The sequence below is a fragment of the Stegostoma tigrinum genome, chromosome 10 (genome assembly GCF_030684315.1).
Source record: "Stegostoma tigrinum isolate sSteTig4 chromosome 10, sSteTig4.hap1, whole genome shotgun sequence".
In the NCBI taxonomy this organism is placed as follows: domain Eukaryota; kingdom Metazoa; phylum Chordata; class Chondrichthyes; order Orectolobiformes; family Stegostomatidae; genus Stegostoma; species Stegostoma tigrinum.
Genome location: NC_081363.1, coordinates 40021539 through 40038584, shown reverse-complemented (window position 1 = coordinate 40038584; position 17046 = coordinate 40021539). Strand labels below are relative to the sequence as shown.

At 40.3% G+C, this 17046-nt stretch overlaps 1 protein-coding gene across 19 annotated transcripts in view; it reads right to left on the bottom strand.

Moving 5' to 3' along the window:
- mark3a (MAP/microtubule affinity-regulating kinase 3a) overlaps nucleotides 1-17046 on the bottom strand; it is a 189710-nt gene that overhangs the window by 170029 nt on the left and 2635 nt on the right. For 18 of the 19 annotated variants that reach the window (XM_048537578.2, XM_059649116.1, XM_048537573.2 and 15 more), the window contains exons 2-3: nucleotides 13703-13897; nucleotides 9803-9856 (exon numbers count right to left, since the gene is read on the bottom strand). In XM_048537578.2, coding sequence (XP_048393535.1) covers nucleotides 9803-9856; nucleotides 13703-13897 — 249 coding nt within the window. Of the gene's footprint in view, nucleotides 1-3043; nucleotides 3175-9802; nucleotides 9857-13702; nucleotides 13898-17046 lie in introns of all 19 variants that reach the window. The other variant, XR_009446233.1, reaches the window with a different exon arrangement.

The following is a 17046-nucleotide window of genomic DNA, read 5'->3' as shown; positions in this document are numbered from 1 at the left end:
AAAGCTCAATGCCTACATTTACACGTAATATGCCTGTTATTTCTTTGTCTATCCATCCCAAGTACATCACAGCCAGAATCCTTCGTCCCATTCCCTTGCAAATACAAGTTGCTACACTAAGTCAATTTTATTCGTTGTAAATTTAGGGTGATACTCCTGCAGTTTAAGACTGCTATACTGTCAGAGGTGGCATATTTCAGACTGTTTCTTAAAGCCCATCTCCCTTATGTACTATTTTGAGAAATGTTTTCCCAATGTTCTCACCAATATTGAATAGCTGGTCATTTGCAAGCTGCCACAAAAGCAATGCAATAATGCACAAAATAACTGCTGCATTTTCTATGTTATGAAAAGAACTTTAAAAACTTTAGGTGGCTGTAAAGCATTTAAACACTAGTTGAAAAAGGTGCTATAAATAAAAATGCAAGGCTTTATTTAAAATACATTTTGACAAATCAGTTGGCTTTGATTTTTTTTGCCATTCACCCAGTTCACATTCTTTTCTGGTATTCTCACCTACTCTGCAATAGAAAGGGCAGCACATGGTTTATACTAGTGTTCAAAACATTGGTCAGACTGATATTATTGGTCCCAGCCTCATTTAGATGCAACTAAGACACATACAAGTTCGTAGCACACTACAACTGGCTCCAAAGTTCCAGGAACATGTTGCCTCCCTAGTCACATTCTATTGATCATCTTGGTATTTCTGCAAAGATAACTGCAGTCAAACAGTACTATGTTATACTAGATTTAAATCTTTTAGTCTCAAATTTGAGACAAATACAGAATGCTGGCCTTTCATAAGCAGGTCTAGGAATATAGATGGCAATCTGTGGAGATGCCTTTCCACTTCTTCATAGTGAATGAATTTTGAACTTCAAAGTTAAAAAAAGTAGGTTTGTGCTCAATTATGTCAATGTTGAGAATTGGTTCCTCAATCTACCAGCTACAGTTGGTGTGAAGAAACTAGCTTCCTAACAAACTTGTTCCGTTAAAAAAAAATCATTGCTTCAGATTAAAGTTTCATAGCAACATAATTGACCTTTCTTCTAGGTCTGTGTAGTAGCATTTCCATTGCATTAAAGGAAAAAATTCTGAAAGTGTATAGTCATTAACTTCATCAGGGGCAGCAGTGGCTCAGTGGTTAGCACTGCAGCTTCACTGCACCAGGGACCCAGGTTAGAATCCAGCCTCAGGCGACTGTGTCGAGTTTGCACCTTCTCCCTGTGTCTGCATGGGTTTCCTCCCACAGTCCAAAGATGTGCAGGCTAGGTGGATTGGTCGTGCCAAATTACCCGTAGTATTCAGGGGTCTGTGGGTTATAGGGGGATGCTTCAAGGGGTGCTGTGGACTTGTTAGGCCAAAGGGCCTGTTTCCACACTGTAGGGAATCTAATGTCCCAAAATCAATGCTAAAATTATTCATTCACTTCAGTTTGAGAGGTTTCCACTCAAATCTATTGACAATTCATTTTTAGCACAAAGCATAGCTTTTGAATTATAAAATTTTTGCCCCCAAAACTTCACCACACTTAACCAATTCCATCAGCTCATTGTGCCATTTCATCTACCCATTAGAAGATTTCCAATGAAAATTATGTTTAACCAAAGAAGTTAGAAACCAAAACAGCAATTTACAGACTTGTAATCTTCCCAATTATGGCCTCATTGGGTCTGTTAGTTCAGTAAAAGCCAAACACTACATGTGTGCACACAACTTTTTAAAACAGCAGAGCTATTTAAAACTTGAAAAAGTGGAAAGCTTCAAGTCTTCCTGTCAGAAACACAGCATGCAAGTGTTTTGCTTTTCTTTTCAAATCTCTTCAGATGGATGTGAAATTATATCCTATCTGCAAAGTGGGGAGATGACATTAGGCAAAATATTAAACAATGGAGTAGCAGGAGACTTAAGACCTCAGATAAAGTGTTATATTTCATCTGTCACAAGTGTGACAGGATACATTTTGGTCATAAAGAATAACCCATTTAAATCTAAATAAACAGTTACAATTTTAAGATATGCAGGACACAGACCTGACAGGACAATTATGTCAGTCGTTGAAAAATGTATACATGACTTTAATTGAGAGAAATAAGAGAACGCTAAGGCAGTGGTTTTGCTGAAAGGAACAAACACAGGTTAGACCACAAGTGAGGTAATGTTCAATTTTGGACACCACACTTCAAATAACATTTCAGGTGTTAAAAAGCATTGACAAAAGTGACCATAATGATATCATACATGAAGGAATTCAGACAAGAGATTAATAAATTCAAATTCATGAAGTGTTTTGATTAGAAGCATCATCTCATCTGTCTCATGTCAGTAATCAGGTTACAATGATTTTAGATAACTTGCAAAGGAATCAGAGCAAATTGAACTTTTTTGCTCAAAAATGGCCGAGAAGTGACCAAGACCTGCTAACTTAAGATTCACTACCAACTTTGAAAAGTGAAAAAAGGATAAACAGTTTAGGGCGAAAGAACAAAACAAGAGTGGAATTAGACAGTTCTCCAAAAGAATGGTCTCCTTCTGTACTAGATCAAAATACAATTAGCTAAACTAGTCCTAGCTTGGCTAGGAAGTCCTTGCATTTCTTTGTGCCAGCTTAAGAGTACACAAGTTCTAACTTACATGCTTAAATCACACACGCTTGAGTTCACAAATTCTTTTGACCTGACCATCGTGTCAAATCACATTTCCACCTAGACCAGTAACTTAATTCCTCACCTACTTCTGACTTGAATGATCAAGGCTATGCTGCCAACTTTTCAGACAGACTGCTCCACAGACTCAAAAAAATCTGCCTCATCTCTATGTTAAGAGCAGAGCACCTATTCTTAACAGCAAATCCCAGAACAGCAAGCATCCTCACCATATTTAAGCAGCTTCCTCAGGATTGTGTTTCAAAACAAGTCATCTCTTACTCTAACCCACTAGATATAAACCTAGTTCATCCAACTTTTCCTGATGGCAACCCACACATTTGAGGTATTAGTGTGTGAAATCTTGAGCTGCTATTACAGAATTTACATCCTACCTTAAAAGATGACCTATACTGCACAGTAATCTTGGTCCAGAGTTGCAAACGGTGTGCCTGAATTTGGTACCCCAATAAGACAACTACACATGCCAGATATGGACAGCAGTACGCGACGAAGTCAAGCAATCCTGCAGACAACAGACCAGATCAAAGCTCAGCATAGCTGTCATATCTTGTCACAAATGCCAGTGAACAACTAAAACTGTAGAAAGCTGTACACTGTTAAGACCAGCATGTCAGATACACAGCATGGAAACAGGCCCTTCAGTCCAACTCATCCCTATCAAGGAGATATCCCTAATAAATCTAGTCCATTTGCCAGCATTTGGCCCATATCTCTCAACCCTTCCTATTCATATACCCATCCAGATGCCTTTTAGATTTTGTTATCGTACCAGCCTCCATTTCTTCTGGCAGCTCATTTCATACAGGCACCACCTTTTGCATGGAAAGTGTTGCCACTTTGATCCCTTTTAAATCTTGCCCTCACCTTAGACCCATGCCCTCTAGGTTTGCACTCCCCACCCAGGGAAAGTCCTTGTCTGTTTACCCTATCCATGCCCCTAAACCTCTATGAAAGGTCACCTTAGCCTCTGATGCCCCAAGGAAAATAGCCCTGATCTACTCAGTCTCTTCCTACAGCTCAAACCCTGGCAACATCCTTGTAAATCTTAACATCCTTCCTATGGCAGGGAGACCAAAATTACATGTGCTATTCCAATAGTGGCCTAACCAATGCCCCATACAGCCACATGACCTCCCAACTCCTATGCCCAATGCACTGACCAATAAAGGCAGGTGTACCAGATGCCTTCATTATCCTATCCACCTGCAAATCCACTTTCAAGAAACTATGAATCTGCTCAGCAATGTTCCCCAGGATCATACTGCTTACAAGCACTGCCCAATGTGCCTTTCCAAAATGCAGCACCTCAATTATCCAAATTAAACTCCCATCTGCCACTCTGATCTACTGACTCACCCAATTGAGATCCTGTTGTATCAAGGTAACTTTCATTGTCTACTACACCTTCAATGTTGGTGTCATCTGCAAACTTAAACATACCTATGATAATATCAAAAAATTTTATACAAATTACAAAAAGCAGCAGACCCAGCATCAATCCTTGTGGCACACTACTGGTCATAGGCCACCAGTCTGAAAGCAACCCACCACCACTACCCCTGCCTTCTACTTTTGAGCCAGGTCTGTATCCAAATGCTAGTTCTCCCTCTATTTCATGTGAGCTATCCTTGCTAAACAGTCTACCATGGAGGAACTTTGTTGAACACCTTACTGAAGGACATAAAGGTGATTTGCTGCTCTGCCTTCAATCCTCTGCTACCTCAAAAAACCAAGAATTTCCCACTTAGAGTTGATTATCTCAGTCCTTGCTGGTCCAAGTACATGAAAATCTTTCCTTCATGATTCCCTGTGACAACGTGCCCACCACTTGTCAGTCTCACTGCTTTATAGTTCCCTGGCTTTCCCTTACAACCTTCCTTAAGTAATGGCATAATGTTAGCCAGCTTCTAGTCTTCCAGTACCTTGCTGGTGGCTACTGATGATACAAATGTCTAAGGGCCCAATCACTTGTACTTTCTCAAGTTCTAGGGTACACCTGACCAAGTCCTGGGCATCTATCCACCTTTATGCATTAAGACATCCAGCATCACCACCTTTGTAATATGGAGACTTCAAGGAGGATGCTATTTCATTTTCCATCTTTCATATCCTTTATCACAGTAAACAGATGCAAATTATTAATTTACCATCTCCCCCACCTTCTGTGGTTCCACAGGTAAGTAGCCTTGCTGATCTTTAAGGGACCCTATTCTCCCCAATTATCCTTTTGTCCTTAAATATATTGCAGAATCCCTTTGGATTCTTCTTAACCCTATTTGCCAAAGCTATTGTCCTTTGTGTTCCCAATTTCCTTCAAGTTTCCACCTACTGCTTTTATACTCTAAGAATCATTCGATCTGTCATCTATACTTAATATTGCTTTCTTATTGTTGACAAACTTCAAATCACCCAACATTCTCTACACCTATCAGCCTTACCCTTCACTAAATAGGACCATACTGTCTCTTAACTCTTCATTTTTGAAGGCTTCCCATTTTCTAGCCATCCCCTGGCCTGCAAACATCCAGTCCCCAACTTTAGCAAGTTTTGTTAAATACTGTTTAAAAATGACCTTCCTCAATTTAGAGCTTTAACACTAGGCACTTTAAAACTAATTGAATTATGGTCACTAGCCCCCAGACTGCTCCTCCACTGACACGAGTTACCTGCCCTGCCTTACTTCAAGGGTAGGGAAAGTTTTGCACCTAATAGGGACATCCACAGTGAATCAATTTTTTTGTATACACAAATTCCTCTCATCTAAACCCTTAACACTAACTTTCCAAACACACTGGGAATGCCAAAATCCCCCTATTATTCTTAAAGATAGAAGATCTCCTTACAAATTTGATTCTCAATTTCCCACTGACTATTAGGAGGTGGGGCCTCTAGTACAGTCAGTTCCAGATAACTTCAAAATATCCCCAGAAATATCTTCCCTAAAAAGGGAGCTCTAATGTTATCCTAATCAAAAATGCTACTCTCCCTCCTCTTGATCCTTCCTAGTGGATCTATACCCTGGAACATTAAAGTCAAATGTTTAAAAAAGTCAAGGCTAATGCATCCATATCCATCTTCAGCCAGGGCTGCTGAGTGGATGATGCATTTTGGCCTCCTCTTTAGAACCCAGGCATCACAGCTGCTACTTATGCAAATTCAATTTTCTCTGGGACATCAAGGAACAGTTGCACAATGGCATGGTCCATAATCTATGCTGTATCCAATGTCTCAGTTGCTGTACTGAAATCTACCCAGATTGTTCTTCTGTAGCTATACCACTGGCAAATGCCATGCAGAAAAGTTCCCAGATATGAAGTCATCAGCTTTTCAGGCAGGACAATCCACCAATATCATGGAGTCTACTCATCAGGAAATTCGTGAAAGACAATGACAGTACTCAAGTGTTCAGTTTGAGTTCCATGGCAGGGGCAGGGGACGGGGGGGTCATTCTGTACCAGCCTCATTACAACCTTCAACCAAACTTGGGATTATACAGCTGAATTCAAGGGGAGAGCGTGACTACCTCCTGATTTTCAGAGACCAGAGTATTATAACATACAACTGAAAATATTTATGCCTGACAACCAATCATCTCAACTACCATCATACCACATTGACCCTAGATCTTTTCTAAGAGAATCTGCTCAGAAGTGTAATTACATGCCTACTGAACAGGTGGAATGAATCCAGGCCATTATACTTAGAACTCAGTCCAATCAAACACACAAAATAGGTAATTACAGGGTATGGAACAGGGAGACTGGAGATCAGGCCTCCTGTTTCAGAGGTGGGGGCAATACCACTGGCACAAGTTCCCTAGGTCCTTAGAAGTAACATCCAAGGCCCAGTTTTAGGTCCTTCAATGACCTTCCTCCATCATAAAGTTTGTGAAACAATAGCTGATGATTACACTGTTTAATCCCAATTGCAACTCCTTAAATACTGAAGCCATTTGAGACAGTATGCAGCAAAACTGGGGTACATTCATGGCTTGGTCAGTTAGGCTGAAGAAAAACATTAATGCCACAGTTGCTGTCCAGCACTTATTTCAAACACCAGAATCTAAACTTCCAATCAACTTTAAAACTAAAAATGGTGGCAGCTAAAACATGGGCTATTTAGTGGACCACAAACTTAGCTGGGCTGGACCTGCTATTCAAATACAGTGACTACAAAATACAAGAGCAAGTGACTGCAAAAAAACAAAAACTACAAGACAGGAAGGGGTGACTGAATATTCTCCCCTTCAGCAGGAGACTGCAGCTCTGAAATAATATGAAGCTTGATACCACTCAGGACAGAGCAACACACTTCATGGATACTGCACCACCACAAGCTCCCCCCTGCCACCATTGCCAATACATGGTGGTTGCAGCAACTAATTCTCCTCCAACAGCGCCTTACAAACCAATGCCTCTACTATACAGAAAAGGCAAGGGCAGTAGATACACAAGAATACCAATCACCTGCACGTAGCCTTCCTGTCATGGGAACATAGGTGTTAGGACTTGTTCCAAGGAAGGGCCACTCAAACCAGAACAATGACTGATTTGTCCACGTACACTGCCACACCTGTTGAGTTTTTTCCAGCCATCTTTTTTGTTAGGAGCAGGAACATGTCATCTGGCTCTCAAAATGGCAGCACAAGCTCGATGTGATCTGTGGACAACTCAGTTTCCTATTGTGCCCCATAATTCTTAGTTCCCATGTAATAATCTAAGTCAGTCTTTAAATAATTCACTGACGCAGCATCCAATGCTTTCTGGCAAAAATTTCCAGAAACAAAATGACTCAAATGAAACTGTTATTCCTAAAAAGGACACCTCTTATTTTCACACTTTTCCCTGCCTTGTTCCCACACCACCCACAAAGAGGAAGCATTCTCCTAATATCCACCTAGGGTGATCTTTCAATAGAAGTCACACTTTATTCTTCTTGACTGCAATTGGTATAGACCCAATTACCCCACCTTCATTCAAAAGCCAAGTCTTTCATTACAGAAATTAAGCAAATAAACCTTACTGCTGAGTGAAATTATATCTTCTTCCAAAGAGGCCAAAACTACACAGATGTGGACTCCAAGGCTCTGCACAGCAGCAAAACATCCCTACTTTAAGATTCCATTTCTTTGCAATGGGTGTCAAAATTTAACTTTCCCCATATAAGGGGGTAAGTACACAGTGATGCATGTAAGACTCCCCAGATCAGTCTGTATCATAGCTCTCATCTCTCCAATTTTTCAATCAAAATTGAAAAGTTCACAAGTTCCAAAATTGTAGTCCATGGGCCATGCTTCACTCAGTTTGGCTGGATGTCTAGTTTGAGACAAAGCAATGCTGACAGTGTAGGTTCAATTCCTGCACAAGCTAAAGTTACCATAAAGGACTCTCCTCCTCAACCTCTTGCACTTTAGGTTAAACCACCACCAGTCCTTTCTAATGGGACAGCAGCCCTATGATCCAGTAGGACTATGGCAACTTTACCATGTCTTTGTATGCAGCCAAACGTGTACACCACTTCAGAACCTTTACCTGCTCTAGACAACTTACTTTCCCCATTTATCTTGGGATCAGCAAGATTTAATGCTCAGTCACTTCACCCAAGTCATTGATGTAAGTTCTAAATAGTTGAGGATCTAACAGATTCTTGTAGCATTCCAAAAGATACTAAGTGGCCTTTTGAGAGCAAAGTTATCACATACTGTTAATTAACCAATCTTTAATCCATGTTAATATGCTACCCCTTCCACCATGTGCTCTTTTCTGGGGTAGAAATGTTTGACCTGGTACTTAGCAAATAAGTGTTGAAAATCCAAGCAGACTTCATCATACAAGCTCCCATCCATCCAACTTGCTTTTATGACCCCTACTGGATGTTAAATTGAACAATTCAGAACTTAGAGCTGAAATTCGATTGGATACATTGTTTAAAAGAAGTGGCCTTTCACAGAAACAAACATGCAATGTTGTGGATCTGATTTTAAATAAGTTTATTACATAAAATAAATTCAAGTAGACTAGAGAGCAAATTTACACAGTGTTCAGTTTGATAGACTGAGACAATGTAAAATACTGTCTATCCCAACCCTGTCACCTCAAACACTAGAAAAATTCTCTCTTGTCTATAGTCATGGCTTAACAGTTACTTCAAATTGCTGAGAGCTTGATTGACTTTTCATTGATTACTCACCCAAAATTATGCTTTCCCAGCTTTAAATAACCCCTTCAAAGTTTAACCAAACACTTCTATTCTGGAATTTAGAAATCTAAAATTATGTTGAGGTAACACTCACTGGAGGAGACAATTTAGAACCATTCAGGAGGAGACTGTCTTCACATCAAATCTTACTGGGACTTCTGCAAACTGAAACGAGACTCAAGCTATACCCCACCTCATAGTAAATAAAAGTTTTAACTATCCAATCAAAACTCAATGCAAAAAGGTTTCCATGATCAATCAGGATGATTCTCTAATACAGGCATTTAAAAAGTGCTTCAGAAATACAGACTAGTCAATCATTAAACACTCAGCAAAATGCACATGCCAGTACTTCAAAAGTCCAAACTCTACAAGTGATTTGCACATATAAATACACACTGATCTGACTATCTGTCCATCCACATGTGGCTCCCACACTCTACTGCCTACTCGGAAGTAGATTGCTGCTTCACCCTGATTAAAAAGACAAACTACCTTCCTAACAGCACTGAGCATACATCTGTCAATTGAACTGCAATGATTCAAGGTGAGGAGTCACCATCTTAAAGAGCAATTATGTGTGGACAATAGCTTGTGTTGCTGGCAATACTTACATGCCATTTGAACAAAAACTTATATCACCCGTCACAGACAATAACACAAAAATACTTTATACTACCACACTTTTCAAATATCATTTTTCCTGCAAAGCACATCTGCTTTTAAACCTTGTACTTAATAAATCAGGGACATCAGGCTAATTAGGTTCTTTCAAAAAAAAGAATGCAAACTGGCCTGCTAATACTTAATGAAGGCTCGTTTATGTAGCTTCAGCTATATTCAGATTCCAGTCATGTTAGGTTAATGAAGCATTAAAAACTTAAAGGAATTCAAAGAAAACATGCACTCAAAACAAGATACACAGTCCTTACCTTTTGCAGACTGGTGGGATTCAGCTGTGTTTTGTCAATAATTTTTATTGCAACCTACAGAATAAGAGGTAATGAATTAAAACTAGATTTTTAAATCCAATATCTGAATCATGTACCAAAGAGTTAGGAACCAAAGAATACAGAAGTCAGTAATAACTTCAATTATTGTTTTAAAGTACATTGCAAATGACAGATTTTAGTCCTGGTCAAGTTCTTAAAATTTAAGATAGATTAAAAATTGAACACAAGCTCCTAGACTAATTCTTAGCTTTGTGACACTTGGGTATTTCTTAATAGCTACAGTGAGGACGTGATCAATTAAAACAGCATATTGAGACTAGTACAAAGTTGTGTTGAGTGTCAGAAAAAGTTTACCCCAGCTAAAGATATGAAAAATAAATGCAACTACTTATACACTTGGACAAAAACATAGCCAATAAGGTGTGCAGTTACATTTAAGGTTTGCAACTGGATCAAATAATTAAAGTGACATATGAAAAGTGGTTGTGGGAAGTAAATGCCAAAAAATGAGGAAACACGTTTACTGAAGTTATTTCAAAGCTTTGCAACATACTGGTTGTTTTTAGGTTAGAACATTGCAGAACAAAGTAGCAATCAAAATGAAGTCTTGCAATTGAGAGGTGTTCTCTTGTCTCTTTGCTAAATCTAAAAGAGTTGCTCCTACACATTACCAATTTCAATTCTATTAGGTTTAGAAATATTTCATCCTAAAATCTTGGGCGAGGGTGACAGAGTCCTACTGAATTTGTAGGAGAATGCTGGAGAACAGGGCTGGCAGCATTGGTACAGAGAGAGAAACAGGAGGATTTTAGCTCTGATGGAATCTGCTATGCTCTTAGAAGCATTAAATATTTTATAAATCATGGAGTCCAATACTTATCCTAGGAAGACCATTCAGAAGAGACTGCTGCAGTTAGTATATTAGCATATATCAATTCATTATGGAAGGAAATTAAATACAATAACCATTAAATCATTTAAATTCTTGTATATTCTTCCATAGTCACTTACATATTATGTATCACAGTATCCAAGGCATTGAAACACATGAATAAGATACATTATGTTTCTACCCCATTACATCCACAAAATTTCTACATCCAAACCTCTGGCCTATTGTACCTTTTCAAACCCAATAATCAACTATCAATCCAAATGAAAAAGAAGTTAACCAACACTATGCAGAACCAGGGCTGGAGACCTTTTCTATCAGTAGAGATCAATTATCCATTACATTAATTCCAAGCCAGCCAAGAACAAAAAACCCTGATTTTAAATAAACAATTCAAAGTTCATAAAGTAGGATTTATTGCTGAATGAGTGCTTTATTCCAGATGTTTATCAGTGATAAATCTTTCTAGTGAGAAATATTTAACAGTAACAGGCAAATAAATTTAAAATATCCATCACAACAGACTGGCAGTTACAGTACTTTTGAAAAGATCTGTTACCCAAAGCACTTTACAGTCAATGAAGTACTTTTACACTGTAACCACTTTGGTATTCCATTACATTAAACACTTAAGAAACAGCACCTTCTGCCAGTGATCAAAACAGTATTGTAATTTCTAACAGGGGAGCAGATATTTCCATGCACACTCCACCCCCAAAAAAGCCAAAGTGATAGTGAATGGAACTCCTCTGGGGCTTTTAAATGTAGCTTATGGACAGCCAGGGCCATCCAATGGTTTCCTTATGTACTGTGGAATACTGTTATGCCAGAAAGAAATAGTACAGGCAATAGAGCAAGTTTAAAAAATTTTGAAAAACCATCATGACTATTCAAAATAATGTTAAAAGGAACAAATTTGATATTGATTTCTCATTACTACAGTAGAGCAAACACTAATTAGGTAAGCCCCGTTGGAAAATGAACCTGGGAGACAGTCATGGGGAATAAGGAAATGGTGTGGGAGTTAGATAGATATTTGATGTCAGACCTTACAAAGATACTTCAAACATCCCATTAATTCTAAAGAATATAGAGGAATTAAATACCATCACTAAAGAAGTGATGTGTCAAAGCAACACACTAAACAAAAAGTTAGCGTACAGATGCAGCAAGTCATCAAATCAGCTAGTGGAATGTTGGCCTCATTTCAGGGGGGGGGGGGGGGGGCGCGGGTGGTGGTGGTATTGTACTACGACAGTAGGCCAGAGGTTCACAAGTGCGTTATGGAGAGTCTTGCAACTGCACAAGGTGCTGAAGCAGTTGGGAGAAGGCTGACCCTAAATATGCAGAGACTGCCTTATGAGAAGTTTGAAAGATTGGAACTCTGCTCATTGGATTTAGAGGTAACAGATCTCATTAGGTATCCAGTGTGCTTCCACAAAACGAGAAAAAAGCTGAAAGGGTAAATGCTGTTATATTATTCCTCCACTTGGGCAATTCTAGGAGGATGTGTGCATACGCATACATGCAGTGCGCCTTTGGAAACTCGCTGCCACAGACAGCTGTGGAGGTGGAATCCTGGTGTACATTTAAAGATCACGGTATATAGATTTGATTAAACAGGAAAAAACAGCAGGAAAGTGGATGTGCAGAATATTGGATCAGCCATGAGCCTATTGAATGGCAGAGTGGGCTCAAGGGGCCAAATGGCCTGCTTGCATTCTTATTTGTAATGGTCCTGAGTTCCCAGAACATTAGCCTGGAATTTTAGATTACAAGCTCAGCGACATTGTCACTGTGCCACTAAACAGTAAGAGGATCATGACAGACAGCATAGAAAGAATACAAGCAAGCCTTAAACAACAGATACGGTTGAGGGGGTATAGACACTGGACTAGTTGCTTCTGTTAGCAAAAGCTGACAGCAAGGTTAGAGGTGTTTCCAGGCAGCATTTCTGGATTGCAGGCCACAATAACTGAAGGATCGACAAGTGGTGGTGACCCAATGTGCGCAGAAACAGCAAGTGTAGAAAAGTAAAGCTTATAAAGTGAGATGCAATATTGAAAGTACTTCGAGAAATTAGATACAAGGCTGCCAGATTGGCCAAGCTACAGAAGGTTGGCAGATTTATTTTTCTAAATAAGAAATTTTTATAACAATTCATAAGTCTCATTTTACAATTATAGTTTTAACTTCAGTTATTTCATACAAATGCATTAGATACCCCACCTGCAGGATTTAATTTCATATCAAAATCAATAGTCCAGTCACAACCACTGTTACTGCACATGGAACTTTAAACAGGTTTGATAATTTAAGATAATGCGTGGGGAGGTAAAAGACAAAACACGGATGAGGGCAGTAAGTGCTTAATGGAGGATAGAATATAGGCAGTGATTTTTTTAAATTAAAATTTGAGCTTACAACATTGACGCTAATAAGTAACATTTGAGAAGTTAAACTTGAAGGTCACAACAACCTTGACATGGGTTTCAGAGTCAGAGGAGAGTTGGAAAAGGATGGTAAATGTTTGCACTGTGAAAATATGCAGGCTACAGGTCAGCTGATGGTCCAGAAAGAAATCTAAAATGGATCCTTTCATTAAACTGTTTTATGGCATGACTTAGGAGTATGCTACCTATAAACCCATGAAGATAGAAATATAATTGATTGTTTACTTAAAGACACAAAAATACTTCAGCTGGTTCACATACTTTTCACTTGATCTCCCATTATGATTCACTTAGGAACCTCACCATGTGAAATTGTTAAGCTCTTCTTCAAGAGGGGAAATACAAAGAGGCATACAAGAGAACGCTCAGATTTCCTGAAGAGATTTAAGGTCAGAGGTTCACAAGAGTGTTACCAAGAGTCAAAAATATGACAACACTAGAAATGAGAAGTTATAAACTGTAACAAAAGAAAACTTAGTATGCTGATCTCCACTAAATGAATAAAGAAGTCAAGACAATTACAGACCAACTTACCTCTCTTCCAGTAAGGATATGTCTAGCCAGCTTCACTTTAGCAAAGTTCCCTTTGCCAATAGTTTTCAGAAGTCTATAGTTTCCTATGTGTGGCTGCTCATCAACACAAGACGTAATTGAATTCCGGCATCGAGCGCCTCCAGAACGGGTTGGCCGAGAAGAAATTTCTGAGCGGCCATCCACATGAGATGTGTGCTGATGGAGGAAAACAAGGACATTAGTTTAAAATGTTGAGCTTTTAAACTAAACTGTTAGAGTCAGAGATAGCGATAGAGGTTTCAAAAAACACGCAAGCATTTATTCTATTGACACATCTTGAAAGCAAGGCCTTCCTTTGGACAAAGGCCAAAATAAAATCCACCCCCCAAGTCAAATCGTTGTTCTGCTCCTCATGTAATATTTGAAAGTTCCATTGAAAATTTGCAATAGTCCATCTTTAATTAACTCAGCCTCTAACAGCAAATTAAATACAAAGGACGGGTTTCTGTTGAACAATGTTGGACATGTTAACCATACCTGGAGCTTGTGCACAGTTCTGGGCACCCCTCTTTAGGAAGGTGGCACATTTATTGCTGTGGGCTCAGAAGATATTTACAAGAATGGTTCCAGGGATGATATACTTCAGTTAAGGGGGCAGATTGGAGAAGTTAGGACTGTTTCTGAGAGAAAGCAAAGGGAGATTGGATAAAAGTTTGCAAAATCATGGAATCTAACAGTACACAGGAAGAAACTGTCTTCTCAAAAGGGATTGACAGTAGGGGACAGGTTTAAAGTGCTTTACAAAAAAAAGCAGAAAATGAGGTGAAATACATAGCACACAGCAAAATCATCTAGTTTGGAGCACGCTGCTAAGTAGTGGGTTGGAGATGTTTGAGACATTGCATGGTTTCTATTTGAATAACAATTTTCAAACGTTGTAGCACCAAACTTCTGACTTGCACCACCCAACGCCCCCCATCCCATGTCAAGTTCTGAGAACCACTGAAGACAAGTGGGATGAACAGCCTCCTTCTGCAAGGCATAATTCAGCAATTATGATCTTTGTTCAAAATTAGAGACTTTAAGCTTAGTTCTGCAGTTTGTGTCCAATGTCCTACCACTAAATTTAATGTGCAGATACCAAAATGCAATAAGAGATAATGGGAACTGCAGACGCTGGAGAATCTGAGACAAAGTGGGGAGCTGGATGAACACAGCAGGCCATGCAGCATCTTAGGAGCACAGAAGCACAACCTTTTCTGAAGAAGGGTCTAGGCCCGAAATGTCAGCTTTTGTGCTCCTAAGATGCTGCTTGGCTTGCTGTGTTCATCCAGCTCCACACTGTGGTTGCAGTGCTGATGGCCATTAGTACTTACATTTTTATAGGAATCCTAGTATGAAGACATCTTAAATGTTTTCTAGGATGGGAGATAATAAGACTGGAAGAGCATACACTGAGAACAATCTTAGTAGTATTAAGGGATGTGGTAGGACAGAGAAAGGTCCTGCATTCCTGTGGCTCAAGAAGTAGCTGTCAATGTGGAATGAGTAGTAGGCCAATGCTGGATTAGTTCACTGGGAAAAGTAGCATAGGTCAAAGCAATGGAGGATTTTTAAAAGGGAGAAAATGAGAGAATCTTTTAACAACTTGCTTGGGCAGAAGAAATGTGGAAGCACATTGTGCTTTGCAGTAGTTATATTTTGTGCAAAGTGAAATTAGACAAGAATGGCTTCAGTCTAGATGAAAATTTCAACAAATAGAAAACAAGACAGCATCAATGTAGATGATAATTTGGCAGCAAAAAGCCCTCTAAATCAGACATTTCTTCCACACCTACAACTTTTTTCACGTTCACAGCTGTCTCCAGCTTTTATTCGTCATGGGATGAGAGTTCATTGGCAAGGCCAGCACTTGGAGCGTACCATTTAAGTGACCATCTCAAAGGCCAGTCAAAATGCACCATATTAATTTAGGTCTGGAGCCATAGGTAGGCCAGATCAGGTACGGATGCAGATTTTCTTCTGCTCCCATGATGAGGCATTCCACTCCCACACATCCCAGATGTCCAAATTCTTTAAGGACCGCAACTTTCCCCCAGTGGTCGAGAACACCCTTGACCACGTCTCCCACATTTCCCGCAACACATCCCTCACACCCCGCCCCTGCCACAACCGCCCAAAGAGGATCCCCTCGTTCTCACACCACCCCAACCTCTGGATACAATGCATCATCCTCCGACACTTCCACCATCTACAATCCGACCCCACCACCCAAGATATTTTTCCATCCCCACCCCTGTCTGCTTTCTGTAGAGACCACTCTCTCCATGACTCCCTTGTTCGCTCCACACTGCCCTCCAACCCCACCACACCTGGCACCTTCCCCTGCAACCACAGGAAATGCTACACTTGCCCCCACACCTCCTCCCTCACCCCTATCCCAGGCCCCAAGATGGCATTCCACATTAAGCTGAGGTTCACCTGCACATCTGCCAATGTGGTATACTGCATCCACTGTACCTGGTGTGGCTTCCTCTACATTTGGGAAACCAAGCGGAGGCTTGGGGACCACTTTGCAGAACACCTCCGCTCAGTTCACAACAAACAACTCCCCCTCCCATTCTTTACATGGCATGTCCATCATGGGTCTCCTGCAGTGGCATAATGATGCCAGGAAGGTTGCAGGAACAGCAACTCATATTCCGCTTGGGAACCCTGCAGCCCAATGGTATCAATGTGGACTTCACTAGCTTCAAAATCTCCCTTCCCCCACCACATCCCAAAACCAGCCCAGTTCGTCCCCTCCCCCCCCCACTGCATCCCAAAACCAGTCCAACCTGTCTGCCTCCCTAACCTGTTCTTCCTCTCACCCATCCCTTCCTCCCACCCCAAGCCACACCTCCATCTCCTACCTACTAACCTCATCCCACCTCCTTGACCTGTCTGTCTTCCCTGGACTGACCTATCCCCTCGCCACCTTCGGTCCGCCTCCCCCTCTCTCCCTGTTTATTCCAGAACCCTCCCCCCATCCCCCTCTGATGAAGGGTCTAGGCCCAAAACATCAGCTTTTGTGCTCCTGAGATGCTGCTGGGCCTGCTGTGTTCATCCAGCCTCACATTTTATTATAGTAAACTAAAGGGATTTGTGCAATGATAGTAATAATGACTGAAACAGACAACTTTCAACTTCAAATGCTAATAAATTCTAAATTCCACCAGCATCACGAGTCATTAGCTGGGGCCTCTGGATTATTACATAAAAACAGAAGTTGCTGGAAAAGCTCAGCAGATCTGCAGCACCTGTGAAGGAAAGAAGTTAACGTTTCAGTTCCAGTGACCATTCCTTGGACCCGAAACATTAGCTTT